Source organism: Sarcophilus harrisii, chromosome 3 (assembly GCF_902635505.1).
Source record: "Sarcophilus harrisii chromosome 3, mSarHar1.11, whole genome shotgun sequence".
In the NCBI taxonomy this organism is placed as follows: Eukaryota; Metazoa; Chordata; class Mammalia; order Dasyuromorphia; family Dasyuridae; genus Sarcophilus; species Sarcophilus harrisii.
This window is the reverse complement of record NC_045428.1, coordinates 573,362,364-573,377,124: the sequence shown is the minus strand read 5'-3', so window position 1 is coordinate 573,377,124 and position 14,761 is coordinate 573,362,364. Positions and strand designations below refer to the sequence as shown.

General features: G+C 47.7%; 1 protein-coding gene across 1 annotated transcript; it reads left to right on the top strand.

Annotated features, from left to right (window-relative positions):
* Positions 1 to 1,657: 1,657 nt before the first annotated feature.
* On the top strand, positions 1,658 to 14,761 carry CENPS (centromere protein S). The gene is made up of 5 exons (XM_031962891.1): positions 1,658 to 1,770; positions 6,915 to 7,038; positions 8,600 to 8,633; positions 11,415 to 11,481; positions 12,785 to 14,761. Exons 1-5 carry the CDS (start codon positions 1,708 to 1,710, stop codon positions 12,920 to 12,922), a joined length of 426 nt encoding a protein of 141 aa, XP_031818751.1. The 5' UTR covers positions 1,658 to 1,707; the 3' UTR covers positions 12,923 to 14,761.

The window sequence follows — 14,761 nt, the reverse complement described above, 5'->3', positions numbered from 1 at the left end:
GAGATTGGGAAGAGGTTTTAGGGAGAAAGACAATGATTCCAAATAGATCTCTAGGTCTGTAGTCAGGAGGACCTGAGTTCAAATCCAGCTTCAGGTACTTCCTAGCTGTGTGATCCTGGGCAAGTCTCTGTTTGCCTCAGTTTCCTCATCTGTAAATGAAGGAATTGCAAACCACTCCAGTTATTTTTGCCAAGAAAATGCCAAATAGGATCATGAAGAATTGGATGTGACTGAGACTCTTCATTTTTTGACATTTTGAGTTTAAATTGATTATGGGACGCCCCATTCAAGATTCAAGGTGGGACTGGCCATCACATCAGGAGAGAGAGTAGGATCAGTAGATCTGAGGAACAAATGAGATGATATTAGTAAAGTGCTGAGCACACACACCAAAGGGATTATACAAATGCTCACTTTCTTCCTCTCCTGGACAGTGTAGACGTGATCACCGAATCCCTGGCAGAGGGTGAGATCACTAAGTAAAACAGAACAGAGCGTAAAAAAAGAGGAACCCTAGAAAAACCTTTGGGACTCCTGCCTTTATTGATTACTGCCTGGATAAGGAACCAGTAAAGGAGCTTGAGAAGGGGCAGTCGGAGGGGTAGGAGAACCAAGAGAGAGGGATGTCTTGAGATCTAGGAGGAGAGAGAGATCGAGTGTCAGAGGAGAATAGAACTGAGCCAAAGCCTTTGGATTTGCTTGGGTACAGAAAGTTCTTGGCTGAGAGTGTTTTTATTTTATATTATTTATATTATTTTTTATTTTATTTTATATTATTTATATTATTTTTTATTTTTTTATATTATTTATATTATTTTTATTTATATTTATATTATTTTTATTTTATTTTATATTATTATATTTTTTTATTTTATATTTATATTATTTTTATTTTATTTCAGATTATTTATATTATTTTTATTTTTATATTTATTTTATTTATATTATTTATATTATTTTCATTTTATTTTATATTATTATATTATTTTTATTTTATTCTATATTATCTCTATTATGTTTTATTTTATATTATTTATATTATTTTTTATTTTATTTTATATTATTTATATTATTTTTTATTTTATTTTATATTATTTATATTATTTTTTATTTTATATTTATATTATTTTTATTTTATTTTATATTATTATATTATTTTTTATTTTATACTATTTATATTATTTTTATTTTATTTCAGATTATTTATATTATGTTTTATTTTATATTATATTATTTTATATTTTATATTATTTATATTATTTTCATTTTATTTTATATTATTATATTATTTTTATTTTATTCTATATTATCTCTATTATGTTTTATTTTATATTATTTATATTATGTTTTATTTTATTTTATATTGTTTATATTATTTCTTATTTTATATTATTTTACGTTATTAGCAATTAATGCCATTGAAGCAGGATGTCCAGCCCCTGTCCTTATAATTTCATTGATACTCATCAATTTCTCAGTACATGCTCAGGGGATTCAACTATAGAGCCTTTTCCTAGCGTGTTCCCGTAATTATGGCCAGTTACTGTTGTCATGCACTGCCCCGAATCGCCGCTTGGGGGCGCTGTCCAGCAAAGGCAGCGCTTCGCGTTTCGGCCCTTTCTGTCCTTTCCCGCACCCCGTATCCAGGCGCTTCCAAAGCGGGAAAAGAAAGTTTCGCGAGTCGGGGCGCGCGCAGCTGCGGCGGCCATGGAGCCGAGGCAGCGGGAGGAGGACGACGCGGAGGATCGACGGCAGTTCACGTTCGTCCAGGTACAGGAGCGCGGGGCCCTGGAGCCCGTCTCGGCCGCGTCCTCTCGTCCCGTGGGGAGCCTGGGCTTGGGGACTAACGCCGCGCGCGTGACACCATTGTTGCGGCGCTCAGAGCCCCGCCCATAGTCCTGACATTTACGCGCTCAGAGCCCCGCCCATAGTCCTGACATTTTACGGGCTACGCGCTTTAAACCCCGCCCATAGTCCTGACATTTACGCGCTTTAAGCCCCGCCCATAGTCCTGACATTTACGCGCTTTAAGCCCCGCCCATAGTCCTGACATTTACGCGCTTTAAGCCCCGCCCATAGTCCTGACATTTACGCGCTTTAAGCCCCGCCCATAGTCCTGACATTTACGCGCTTTAAGCCCCGCCCATAGTCCTGACATTTACGCGCTTTAAGCCCCGCCCATAGTCCTGACATTTACGCGCTTTAAGCCCCGCCCATAGTCCTGACATTTACGCGCTTTAAGCCCCGCCCATAGTCCTGACATTTACGCGCTTTAAGCCCCGCCCATAGTCCTGACATTTACGCGCTTTAAGCCCCGCCCATAGTCCTGACATTTACGCGCTTTAAGCCCCGCCCATAGTCCTGACATTTACGCGCTTTAAGCCCCGCCCAACCCCGTTATCTATTTCAGGTCCCTCCCCTCCCTTTTTTTCTGCTCTCGCGTCCCCGACTTTTATAGGAGAACAATGCAGCCATTTGTGCATAAATTAGCCGAGTGAACCACCCGAGCCGCCCCCGGAGTCTCCATAACCCGCAGTTCCGCATTATCCGGGGATTTCCGGATTAATCGGGCCTGAAAGGGAACGCGCTGTCCTAGCGATTATTGTAATTAGTTGGAAGCCGTTTCCTGAGCCGCGGGGGCGGGGAAACAGCCCCGGGTTCGGAGTCGGGTCAGAGTTCAAATCCAAGCCCTCTTGTGTTTTGGGCGCCCCCCCCCCCGGCCTCAGTTTCCCCATCCGCGGTAGAACCTGCGTCTCTTCAGGCGCTGCGTCCCAGACTCCCGCGGCGGGCGCGGCTCCGGCCCCGGGCAGGGGGTGACTACCCGCCGGTGCAAGCACAGGCTCTGGGCCCGAACGGGCCCCCGCAGTCTGCGCCCGGGACCCGGAAGGGGCCGCGGGAGCTACCGTTCTATAGATGATGAGACCGAGGTCCCTGGAGGCCCCCTTCCTTGTCTAAGGTTATGTAGGAATGGGCAGGGTTTAAACTCAGATCCTGTGACTCCTGAGAAGAAGAGGGGGGGTGCGCTTCTGGGAGGAAATGTCCCCTTGTCCCCTGCCTGGGACAGGAAGTGCCCCTCCTCCTCCCTAGGATTTCCGGGACCCACCTTTCTGGCCTTCCCTTCCCCCCCCCCCATCCCCCCAGGAATTGTGGGAGGCTGGGCGGGGCTCCGCTCCAGGGGCCTCGGGGCCTGGTCAGAAGCACTAGGATGGCAGCGCTGCTCTCTGAGCCTTGGCCCGCTCTCTCTCGTTTTGTGCTGGGGAGCTGAGAACAACCCGTTCCCTCCCTGAAACAGGCTCCTCCTGCTGGACACGCTCTTGGCCAAGGGATCCTGGTCTTTCAGAGGCCACTGGGGCCAGAAGCCCAGAGAGTAAAGAAAAAGCTTCCCCCCAAGGCAGGACCGAAACACCGGGAGGTCAGAGCTGGGAGGGCCCTTAGAACCCAGGATGTCAGAGCTGGGAGGGCCCTTAGAACCCAGGATGTCAGAGCTGGGAGGGCCCTTAGAACCCGGGAGGTCAGAGCCGGGAGGGCCCCTTAGAGCCCGGAGGTCAGGCGGAGGGCCCTGAAGCCCGGAGGTCAGGGCCGGGAGGCCTTAGAACCCGGAGGTCAGAGCCGGAGGCCCTTAGAACCGGAGGTCGAGCCGGGGGCCCTAGAACCCGGAGGTCAGGGCCGGGAGGGCCTTAGAACCGGAGGTCAGAGCCGGGAGGGCCCTTAGAACCAGGATGTCAGAGCCGGGAGGGCCTTGACCCAGGATGTCAGGCGGAGGCCCAGAACCGGAGGTCGAGCGGAGGGCCCTTAGGCCGGAGGTCAGAGCCGGGAGGGCCCTAGAGCCCGGGAGGTCAGGCGGAGGGCCTTAGAGCCGGGAGGTCAGAGCCGGGAGGGCCCTTAGAGCCGGAGGTCAGGGCCGGGGGCCTTAGAACCCGGGAGGTCAGAGCTGGGAGGGCCCTTAGAACCCAGGATGTCAGAGCTGGGAGGGCCCTTAGAACCCAGGATGTCAGAGCTGGGAGGGCCCTTAGAACCCGGGAGGTCAGAGCCGGGAGGGCCCTTAGAACCCGGGAGGTCAGAGCCGGGAGGGCCCTTAGAACCCGGGATGAACATAGGGTTCTCCCTGTTTCTAGTGAAGGCAGAGAAGGTGACCTGTGACCTCCCCTGTGTATCTTTGGCGATGGGGTTTTCTTCTTTTGGGGTCTCCATGGCTCCCACACCATATCATTCTCTCTGCAAACCCTGACCTTCCCAGCTACTCCCTCTGGCTGCCCCCTGTGACCATCACTCTGCATGTGGCCAGGGTCACTTGGCTCCAGAGAAGGACAACCAGACCGAGAACAGTCATTGCTCCATCTTCCTGTGTTTAAATTTCTCCGTTCTGGACTCTTGTGGATTAACTCGCCAGATTCCCACCTTTAAGATTTACAAACAGCATCTCATTTTGTCCTCAGAACAATCCTGGAAAATAAATTATCCATAAGCACCTACTGTGTGCCATCCCTTGTGCTCAGTGCCCTCAGGGAGCTCCCCACCCACCCAGAAGAGGCCAGGAAAGGCTTGTTGGTGGGGAGAGGGGGATGAGCAGAGAGGCCAAAACAGGGCAGGTTTGGAGGAACTTTAAGAACCGAGGCAGATTTTACGCCTGTGTCCCACCAGTCTTTGTCTGCTCTATGTTTTAATCATTTGCAGGATTTCACAGGACAAGGAGCATCAGATTCCCTGCTTTCTCACTGACTGGGGGAGAGGCTTGGGGGATTCTGAGCCCCGTTTTCACCAGCGTCAGAGGCGCCCAGCTGAGCCCAGGTTCCCCTGCCCCCCAGCCGCATGCCATTGGGTGGTCTCCTGGAGGGGACAGCCCCACTCCTCCTTGGGAGATGGTGATGGGTCAGCCCTCCTCTGCCTCCCCATCTTTCCCTGTTGCTTCTTGTCTTGCCCTGGGTCAGCGACCTTCTTTCTTCAGGGCATATGTCCCTATATCTGCTGTTTCTCTCCCCCCCCCCCAGGGGGAACCCAGCACCCCCCACATTATGCACATAGGGGAGTGACCAGGACAGGCCAGGACCTGATTCTAGGGAGGCCTCTCTGTGTGCTTCACAGAGGAAGCTGGACCTTTGATTTCCACAGGTCAGCTGAGATTTCATGAGTTCTTCTGGCCTTTATATTCCACTTTGGACTTATACCTGAGGTCCAGCCTCAATCACTTCCTAATTGGGTGACCCTGGCCAGCCTCTTCCCCCTTGTGTGCCTCAGTTTCTTCATCTGTAAAATGAGCCAGAGAAGGACATGGCAAACCACTCTAAGATCTTTGCCAAGAAAACCCACTGGAATCACTGAGGGTCTGATGTGACTAAAAACAACTGAACAGTGACACAGCCCCCTGATCTCTCTCAGAAAAGCTTCTGTCTAGGTCACCAGGCACTGTGAACAGAGGCTGGATCCAGACTCAAAGCCTGAGTTCAAATCTGGTCTCAGACACTTGTTAATTTTTTTTTAATTTTAAAATTTTTATTAATAATAAGTTTTTATTTTCAAAATACTTGTAAACATAGTTTTCAACATTCACTCTTGCAAAATCTTTTGTTCCAAATTTTTCTCCCTCTTCTCTTTTCCCCTCCCTAGACTGCAAATCATCCAATATATATTAAACATATAGAAAATCTTCTATACATATTTCCATATTTATCGTGCTGCACAAAAAAACCCAGATCATAAAGGAAAAAATGAAAAAGAGAAAAGCAAGCAAGCAAACAACAAAACAGCAACAACAAAAGGTGAAAATGCTACATTGTGATCCACATTCAGGCCCCATAGGCCTTTTTCTGGGTGCAGATGGCTCTCTCCATCACAAGTCTATTGGAATTGCCCTCAATCACCTTACTGTTGAAAAGAGCCACGTCTGTTAGAATTGATCATTGTATAATCTTGTTATTGCCATGTACACTCAGCATCAGTTCATATAAGTCTCTCCCGGCCTCTCCGAAATCATCCTGTTGATTGTTTCTTATAATATTCTCTAACATTCATATACCATAACTTATTTAGTCATTCACCACCTGATGGGCTTCCACTCAGTTTCCAGTTTCTTGCCACAAATATTTTGGCACATGTGGGTCCCTTTCTCTCCTTTAGGATCTCTTTGGGATACAGGCCCAGTACAGACACTGCTAGATCAAATGCAGTTTAATAGCCCTTTGAGCATAGTTCCAAATTGCTCTCCAGGATGGTTGGCTCCGTTCACAGTTCCACCAACAATGTACTAGCGCCCTGGTTTTCCCATATTTCCTCCAACATTCATCGTTATCTTTCCTGTCATCTTAGCCAATCTGACAGGTGTGTGGTGTACTTCAAAGTTGTCTTAATTTGTGTTTCTCGAATCAGTAGTGATTTAAAGCATTTTTCATATGACTAAAAACAGCTTCAATTTCATTGTCTGAAAATTATCTAACAGTGTGATCTTGGGAGACACATTTGATTTCTGCCTCAGTTTCCTTCTTTATCAGTAAGGATAATAATAGCAACCAACCTCACCCCCTACCTTGTTGGGAAGATCATAAAGCTCTGCTGGCTGCTCTCCCTCCCTCCCCTCTCTTATACTTGTGAAGTTTATTTGTGGGCTCCAAAGGTAAGCTTTAATTTTTCAAAATCTCATTTTGGAAACTGGAGTAGGATCAATCTCAGGTGGGACCCTAGGCCTGCCACTCCATCCAGTGCCCCCCTTGTGGTGAGGGCTTGGGCTCTGCTGCTTGTGAGCCCTCCACCCCGGAGCTGCTTCTTCACCTGTGACATGGGTTACTTGCCTGGGTACCAGTGTAGTATAAGCTTCCTAAGGGCAGGGATTGTTGTTTTCAGCCCCTCCCAGAGAGACACCAAATCAGCCCTTGGGGTCCAGCTGAATTGAATCCTCCAGGGAATTCTGTCTTGTGTTTCAGAACCTGAAAGCGGCCCTCCACTACACGGTGGGCTCGATATGCCAGGAAGCTGCTGAAGCCAAAGGGGTCAGGTTCACCAAGCCGACCATAGCGGCCATTTCCGAAGTCACCTTTCGGCAGTGCGGTAGGTGGCCCCGGCCCACTCCCCGTGCTCCTTGCTTCATCATTTCCTTTTGTAAACAAGCTTTATATCTGTTGCCTTTCTGGTTTTTTTTTTTTTTTTTTTTTTTTTTTTTCATCTTGCTTTTTCCCTGAATTCTGGCCAGGAACCTTCCCTTGTTTTTTGTTTCTTTTTAAAAATAAATTTCGTGGATGCTCTTTGTTTCTAAATCATGGTTGTCCCTCCCACCCCCAACACTTTCTTAAAACAAAGAAAGTCAGTTATGATCACATATGACTGCATCTCTGCTTTCTGCAAACTTGGGCCCCCACTTCTCTGCTAAGGAGGACCTGTCCGGGGAGTCACTTCCCTAGCAATTGCTGTTGTTTCCAGAAACTCTGAGGACCTTCCCCTCCTTTTTTTAATCTATTCATTTATTGATTTTTTGATTAGGTAAAAGAGTCCATTCTTTGCCTCAATTCCCCTGGCCTTAATCACTGAATGAGATCTCCCACTGCATGCAGGGCCATTTTCAGTTGTCCCTGTCTGAAGAGAGAAGTCCAGCTGGATGGCTCTGACTTCCCTTCCAGCTCTGACCTTCTGAGTCTCACTGCTGTCCCTACCACATCCCCAACCCTGAACCTTTCCCTTTCATTCCTTCTTGACTGACTGGTGACTTTCCTGGCGAGGGCAGCTGCCCCAGTGAGGAAGCGCCTTCAGCCAGTGGCCACTAAAGAGTTAAGTGATTTGCTCAGGGTTCCTCAGTCAAGCTGTATCTGAGGCAGGATTTGAACCTAGGTTTTCCAGCTTTTGAGGCTGCCCCTTTCTCTCTGGTTTTTTAATAAAGCTTTGTTTTCAAAACATGTGCATAGATAGTTTAACATTCACCCTTGTAAAACCTCGTGTTCCAATTTTTTTTCCTTTCTCCCTTCCCTGCATCCCCTCTCCTAGATGGCAAATAATCCAATATATATTAAACATGTGCAATTCTTCAATACATATTTCCCAGATATTATGCTGCACAAGAAAAAGCAGATCCAAAAAAAGAAAAAAATGCCTTTTTAAAAAACTCGTTTTATTGACTAGACTTCTTGCCCAGCCCTGACTGCACCCAGCAGACACAGGGACCTTGCTAGTTTCTTGCATTACCCAGTTAAGAGAAGGTGGCAGCTGCCCCCTGCCCCCCAACAAATAATGCTCCCAAGGATTGTAACCCCTCAGGAGTCTGGTCTTTGGGCAGTTTGTTTTTTTTAGTTTACTTGGTCGCTGACTGTCCCTACTCTGGTACTCGCTGTGAGTGCTCTGATTTGGGGTCAAACAAAGCTCCGTCTGTGGGGTCAGTTCTGAAGTTAAAGAATGGTTTTGTTTAATTATTTGAAACCAAAGGTAGCGAATTAATGGAGGATTTGCAGGGGCAAAGGGTGCTGGAAGAGAGGGGGCCGCGATGAGTAAGGGCGATGAGAGAAGCGATGAGCGCACCTTCTTCACCTTTGAAACGACTGTGGGATTAGTCACAGCTCTTTTCGTCTTTCTGACACAAGATTGAGGATAATGGTGGCTAAAGTACCTCTCCTTTCTCCTTCAGAACATTTTGCCAAAGACCTTGAGATGTTCGCCAGGTAGGTGTAAGAGATGATGTTTTTGGAGTCTTGTCTTTTGTGGGATTCGTGTGTGCTTTTTGTGATTCCGCAGCTGGTCGGCGCCTGCGTGGGTTTCCGGGGGCCTTGTGGGGCTCCCCGTCCATAATCAGCCCCTGCTTTCTGTGGGATGGATTCCGCCCCACTCCTGGCGATGTTTTCATGAGGTGTCTGGGGCAGAACAGAAGGAGGCTGATTGCAGATTCAGAGGACTGGCGGCCTCTGTGGAGGGCGTGCTGGGCTCCCGGCTGCTAGTTTACGGCGAATGGGTTTCAAGTACTTGCAAGCTTTTTAGGTGGGAAAAGAGAAAGAAACACACAAAAGAAAATTAGGGGAACGTGGAAGAGCTCTCACTTGTGCATGTGGGGTGTAATTGCCTGCAGGTGTGGGGAAGAACGCTCTCTGCCTGCGCTAGGCAGAGGCTTTCATTTTGCCCCATTTGTTAAGAGTAAAAAACAGCCCTTCCAAAGTAAAGGACCCACTTTCATCTAGAAGAGCTGGAGCTTTTACAGGTGATTTATACTCGTCTCTTCAATTAGTACCTTAGGTAATTGAAAACAATTGCCATGAATTGCTTTTATGAAGCAATTCAGATGACTGAGGCCTGAAAGGGCTAAAGCTTTCTAATTTGCCATCTCTCCTGATTTTGTGCCAGCCTCTCCCTCACCCACTCCCTGCTGTTACTTCTTTGTTTCAGTTGGGAACACTTTGAATGAATTAAAGCTTTGGGTTCCCAGAGGGCAGACTTTAAACATGGTCCCCATTTCTACATCCGTTCTCCATCCAGCAGCTTCAGACTAGGCCGGGAGTTCAGTCAGCAAACTTTTCTGGGTACTTACTGTGTGGGGGGGACAGCCAGGAAAGCAAGGGAAAATGGGAGAGGTTCTGTTCTGAGAGGGAAAGACAAGCAGGAGCACGGAAGAAGAGAGTAAATGCTAAGGAAAGAGACCTTGAAGTTTTGTAGATGGAGAACTTGGGAGGAAGAGACACACAGAAAGGGGTAGGACGGGAAGTCCCTTGGGCCAGGGTCAGAAAGAGTTTCTTAGGGTGATCTCAGACTGAGTGAATAAACCTTGAGTGAGTGACTGAGCTCTACTAGCGTGTCCAAGATGCAGGGCACCAGAGATCCAACCAGAAAGTCCTTCAGGCTCCAGCTGAGATGCTGCAGGAAGCCTTCCCCCGCCCCTTCCTTAATTCTAGGGTCTTCCCTCTGTGGATTATCTCCCAATTATCCTTCCACGGTCATTTTGCCCAAAGCTTTCTGCCTGCCTTCTCTCCCATTGGACTGAGCTCCTCAAGAACAAGGCCCGTCTTTTGCCTTTTTTTGCAGTAGCCAATTCTGCACACCATAGGTATTTAATAAATGCTTATTGTCCAACTGAGAAAGTTAACCAATGCCCCGTCCTCAGGAGCTCACAGCCTAATGGGCAAAGACAAAGTGTAGGGAAATTTCAGCTGAAAGTCTGGGCCCCAGGGCTCTTGGAGATTACTGGAAAAGCTGGTAGTATTTCAGAGAGAAAGTGGGTGGAGAAAGGGGAGAGGCCATGCCAGACATGGGGGACGGGGTGTGAGGACATGGAGGCAGAAAGGAAAGCTAGAATGGGGGACAGAGTCGTCTTCCTGCAGAAAGATAGGAGAAAAATGGAAGAAGTGGGATGAAGCTGGGCAGATGGCCTCAAATGCCAAGGCAAGTGCTTTCTGTTTAGGAGGCAGAACCCAGCTGCTGAAGGGTTCGGAGCCTTCGGTGTCTTGATCAGAATGGTGAGGTGGGAAGGTCAGAGTGGAAGATGGGCAAAGGAAGGGGCAGGTCAGGGGAAGGAGCCCTTGAGGAGCAGCTACTTTGCCAGGCCCTGTGCCGAGCAATTAATTACCAGCTCATTTCATCCACACAGCAGCCCTGGGAGGGAGGTGCTATTATTATTCCCATTTTATAGATGAGGAAACGGAGACAAACAGGGAGTGACTTGTTCAGGGTCACACCAGTCCTGTTTTTGCTCAGGCTAAAGGGCCCCCAAATGCCATCTCTCTCCCCTTGCTGTAAGCAAGCAGAGAGGGGGGACAGAGATGAGAACGTTGCCCCCTGGGGACTTAGGGAACACAGAGAAGAGCTGCCTTCCCTAAAGTCGTGGGCAGCTGGACCTTGAGGCACCTTTTGTCACAAAGCAGGAGATGTGGAGGGAGAGGGGCCGAGGGGGGCCGAGGTGGGAAGGGTGGGAGTTTGGATGACAGATCCCTCGGTGCTGATGTATACCCTTGGCCGACACTCAGAGCGGGGTGCTGCGGGAGGAGGGGCTCTAGCCGGAAGCACCCCTTCTAGTCGTGGGCCACAAGACTTGCTCTGCACCATGAGCTGCCGGAGGGCAGAGGCCGGGTTGGTGTCCAGCCTGGACCATGCACAGTAAACAGCTGCTGGAGGTCAGCTGGGAACAGTGGCCACCCTGGGGCGGCTTGTACCTCCCTCCCATTAGGCTTTTCATCCAGCCCCGGCTGCCTGCTCCACACTGACAGCGTGGCATTAGACTTCAGAGCAGGGTTCCTCATCCATCCTCTTCTCTCTCTCTCCCTTGGATCTGGGCTGAGCACCTTGGTTAGGGCCCCTCTGATCCCACTGTCCTCCTTTGGCTTTTTCCTGGGGACCCAAGTCCGCAAAGGCAGCTAGCTCCAGTCCTTGGCTGACTGGGAGTCCGTACCTCCCGGTCCGTGAACTTGCAAACCTTGAAATGATGGTGAACATTTGGTGAATTGTTTCTGCCCTCTCCCTAGACATGCCAAAAGAAGCACAATTAACATGGAGGACGTGAAGCTCTTAGCCAGGAGGAGTAGCTCATTGGTGAGAGATGAATTTCCTTCCTTCCTCCCCTTTCCTATCAGAATACATTATTCCCCATTAATCACTTGAAGCAAGGGAGTTATTCCCCAGGGCACCTTGTATTAAACACCAGAGCTAGTGGAGCCTCTCACACTTGCTGTAATATATGGGCTATTTTTCAATTTGATGGATCTGCCCACCCAGCATTTGCCGGTCATCATCAGCCTTGTCTGGGGTTAGCAATCAGCATGTTCCCCCCCCTCCTGTTTTTTCCCCTATCCACCTCTAAACTTTGGGCCTCTGTAGTCGTGTAGCCTTATCCTGACTCTTGGGGGTGAGGTTGGACTGGGATAGTGTTGTTATGGCGACCAGAAAGTGGTGGGTGGTCCAGGTCAAGGATGGACGGGCTCCCTTTGGCTGCTCTCTCTGAGCTGGGGATCCCGAAGAGAAAGAGTGACTGTGTTCTCCCTGCAAGTGGAAAGGGCCCTTCAGGAGTGTCCTTAGGCACAGAGATACCCACAGACTGATCCTTGTTACTGAGACTCAACCGATCCAGGCCAACTCATTATACCCGTGCTCTGACAGAAGGCTCTCCAGGAGCCTTTACAAAGAGAAACAAGCCCAAGGTGACTCGAAGGGGCTTTCCCCAGGGAGTGGCGCCTCTGGGAATAAGTGCCCCCCAAGGGAGATGGCAAGGAGCAGGGAGTCTTGTGTGTCACTGGAGTATGATGGTGTGAGCCTGGATAGGGACCAGAGGCAGCCAGGGGCCTTTCTCCTTCCTCCTTACTCTTCCTTTCCTTTCTCTTCCCTCCTTCCTCCTATAGTTTTCAGCATTCATTCCCACAAAACCTCATTTTTCAAATTTTCTCCCTCCCTTCCTCTCACACCTCTTCTCTAGACAGCAAGTAATTCAATATATGTTAAACATGTGCAATTGTATTTCAAGCTTCTTAAACTGTGGGTCATGATCTCACATGAAATCATAAATTATCAATTATGATTATTAATCAGTCAGAGTTCGATTTGTTTTATATATCTGTTTTATATACCTGTGTACCTGAGGTTGTATAAAACTTTCTCAGGAGAAAAGAGATTGTGAGTGGAAAAAGTTTAAAAAGCCCTGGTGTTCTACACCAGGCCCCTCTCTGGTTTAGAACCCTATTGAATCTTGAAGAGAGGGGAGCTCGTCTTGGACATCCACATGTCTGTACTCTGGGGACACCAATCAGTCACTTATGGATTTGTTATGCCTTGTACAGAATTCTTGTATTTTTGTCCTGGTGAGAAGTAATCTGAAAATATTATCCCTAAACTTCAATTTTAGCTAAATCACATTACAGAGAAAAGTGAAGAGATTACTCGGGCTAACCAGGAGCAAAAGGATAAGAAGAAAAAGAAGGCAGAAGGAGGAAGCAAAAAACCCAGCAAACCGGCTGTAACTGAAATGGACATTGATGATTGAGGAGGCCTCCCACTGGCACTGGCTGCTGCTCTGTCCGGCAGCTCGGGTAGCATGGGGGCTGAGGATTGATGCCGGCTCCACTAACTCTAGAAAAGCAGACCTGGAAGGGATGAAGGAAGGGAAAATAGATGCTGGGGGCAGCTGGGGCTCATCTCTTTCCTACTTTAACACGTAAGAAAGCTAGAAACGCTTAAGCAAGATATTTGGGTGCCTTTACTGGAACACTGAGAAAGGAGTGGGGGGGACAGCATGGATTTAAATTATTGTTATTTTTTAAAATTAATAAAATGTTGTATAGCTAACTGTTTTAGAGTTCAAACACATTTGTTCCTTTGTTCATTTTTCAAGTGCCCTGGCCTCGATGGCCTGCCCAGAAAATAGCAGTGAGTGGGCTGCGTTTAAGGCCTTTTTGCTCACTTATGCTGGGAGTCCTGGGTTGTCCTAATTTCACTGGGTGAAGGGAAGAAAGATGGCTTTCTCCCTCTCTTGAGACCGGCTCCTTCCACTTCCCTTCCATTTGGGCTCATAGGTCTCGGGGTGGCCCCGGTCTGGTCCGTTCACCTTTTCTTCCAGAAGGAGGTCTTTGATCTTAAGAAAAAATCCCCTGAGAGGGGAAAAGCACCCCTAGTGTGAGTGGCTCTCCTCCTAGGAACTGTGGAGATTTGGCCCCAGACATTTGTTTTCTCAGCATATCCCCTTCCTCCATCTTCTCCTAGATTTGTGGCAGGCTCGGGCCTTTTAGTGACAGGATGATTTAGGGGCAGATACCCCCAGACTGAGTCCTTCTCTGCACAGTGACAGCACACAGACAAGTCCATAAAGCCCAGTTAACTCCTCCTGGGGCATCAGACAACCAATACTTCCTGTTTATGAAAGAGAAGTCACTCTCTAGGGTTGTCCCACAGATTCTCCTCATTGGCAAAGCCAACTTCGAAGGGACAAATGGAGAGAAAACAGACATGGGGGCGATTTTGTGCTGGTCTCTTCCTGGCAGGCAATGATAATGCATAAGAAAGCTCTTTGCTCTGCTATCATAGAATGGAAAGTCTGAGGGGCTTCTAGGATCGGAGCTGAGCCCTTTTATTTTTACAGATGAGGGAACTGAAGCTCTCTGAGGAGAGCTCAGAAGCTGGCTCCAGAGCAGGCACATGGGAAGGAACAGAACTGGGATTCGAATCCAGAGCTTTGGAAGCCAAAGTCAGAGCTCTTTCCAACATACCACACAATGATGTTCATAAACTGACTTTATTTTCCCATTAACTCCTCATCTGCAGTATTTTCAATTCATGTTAAAGAAAGATTTTTCCCCCTATCCTTTTAGAGAGCACTTCAATATGCAGTAAATTGCAAAAATAATCATACATACTCTTTGACCTCACAATTCCTTTGTTGGAATATACCTCTAGATTTACCAAAACAAGCAAACAAAAGATCTTCTCAAAGATTTTCATATCAGCATTATATATAATTAAAAAAAATTAGAAACAATTTACATGTCCAACATTTGGGAATGGTTAAGTGCATCTTGGTACCTTCATGTGACAGAATATTATAATGCAGTCAGTCAACAAACATTGTTGAAAACCCTACTATGTGCTGGACTTTGTGTACCCAGGGTTACAAATATAAAGAATGAGATAACATCTACTTGTGAGGAGCTGCTTTACAGCCTTATGGGGGAAAAATAATAAAAACAGATATTTATATGACTACTTAAGGTTTGCAGAGAGGCAGTTCAGTGGCAGCACAATGGATAAAAACAATCGGCCTAGAACCCAAATTCAAATCTACCCTCGGCTATTTCCTAGTTGTATGACCCGGGGCAAGTCACTCAATCTT

What these genes read in the sequence shown, in the direction of transcription:
- CENPS (XM_031962891.1), top strand. Translation starts at nt 1,708, where the DNA reads ATGGAGCCGAGGCAGCGGGAGGAGGACGACGCGGAGGATCGACGGCAG. An exon ending in AGTCACCTTTCGGCAGTGCG is followed by an intron (nt 7,039 to 8,599) that starts GTAGGTGGCCCC and finishes TTTCTCCTTCAG; the next exon opens with AACATTTTGCCAAAGACCTT. An exon ending in GACCTTGAGATGTTCGCCAG is followed by an intron (nt 8,634 to 11,414) that starts GTAGGTGTAAGA and finishes CCCTCTCCCTAG; the next exon opens with ACATGCCAAAAGAAGCACAA.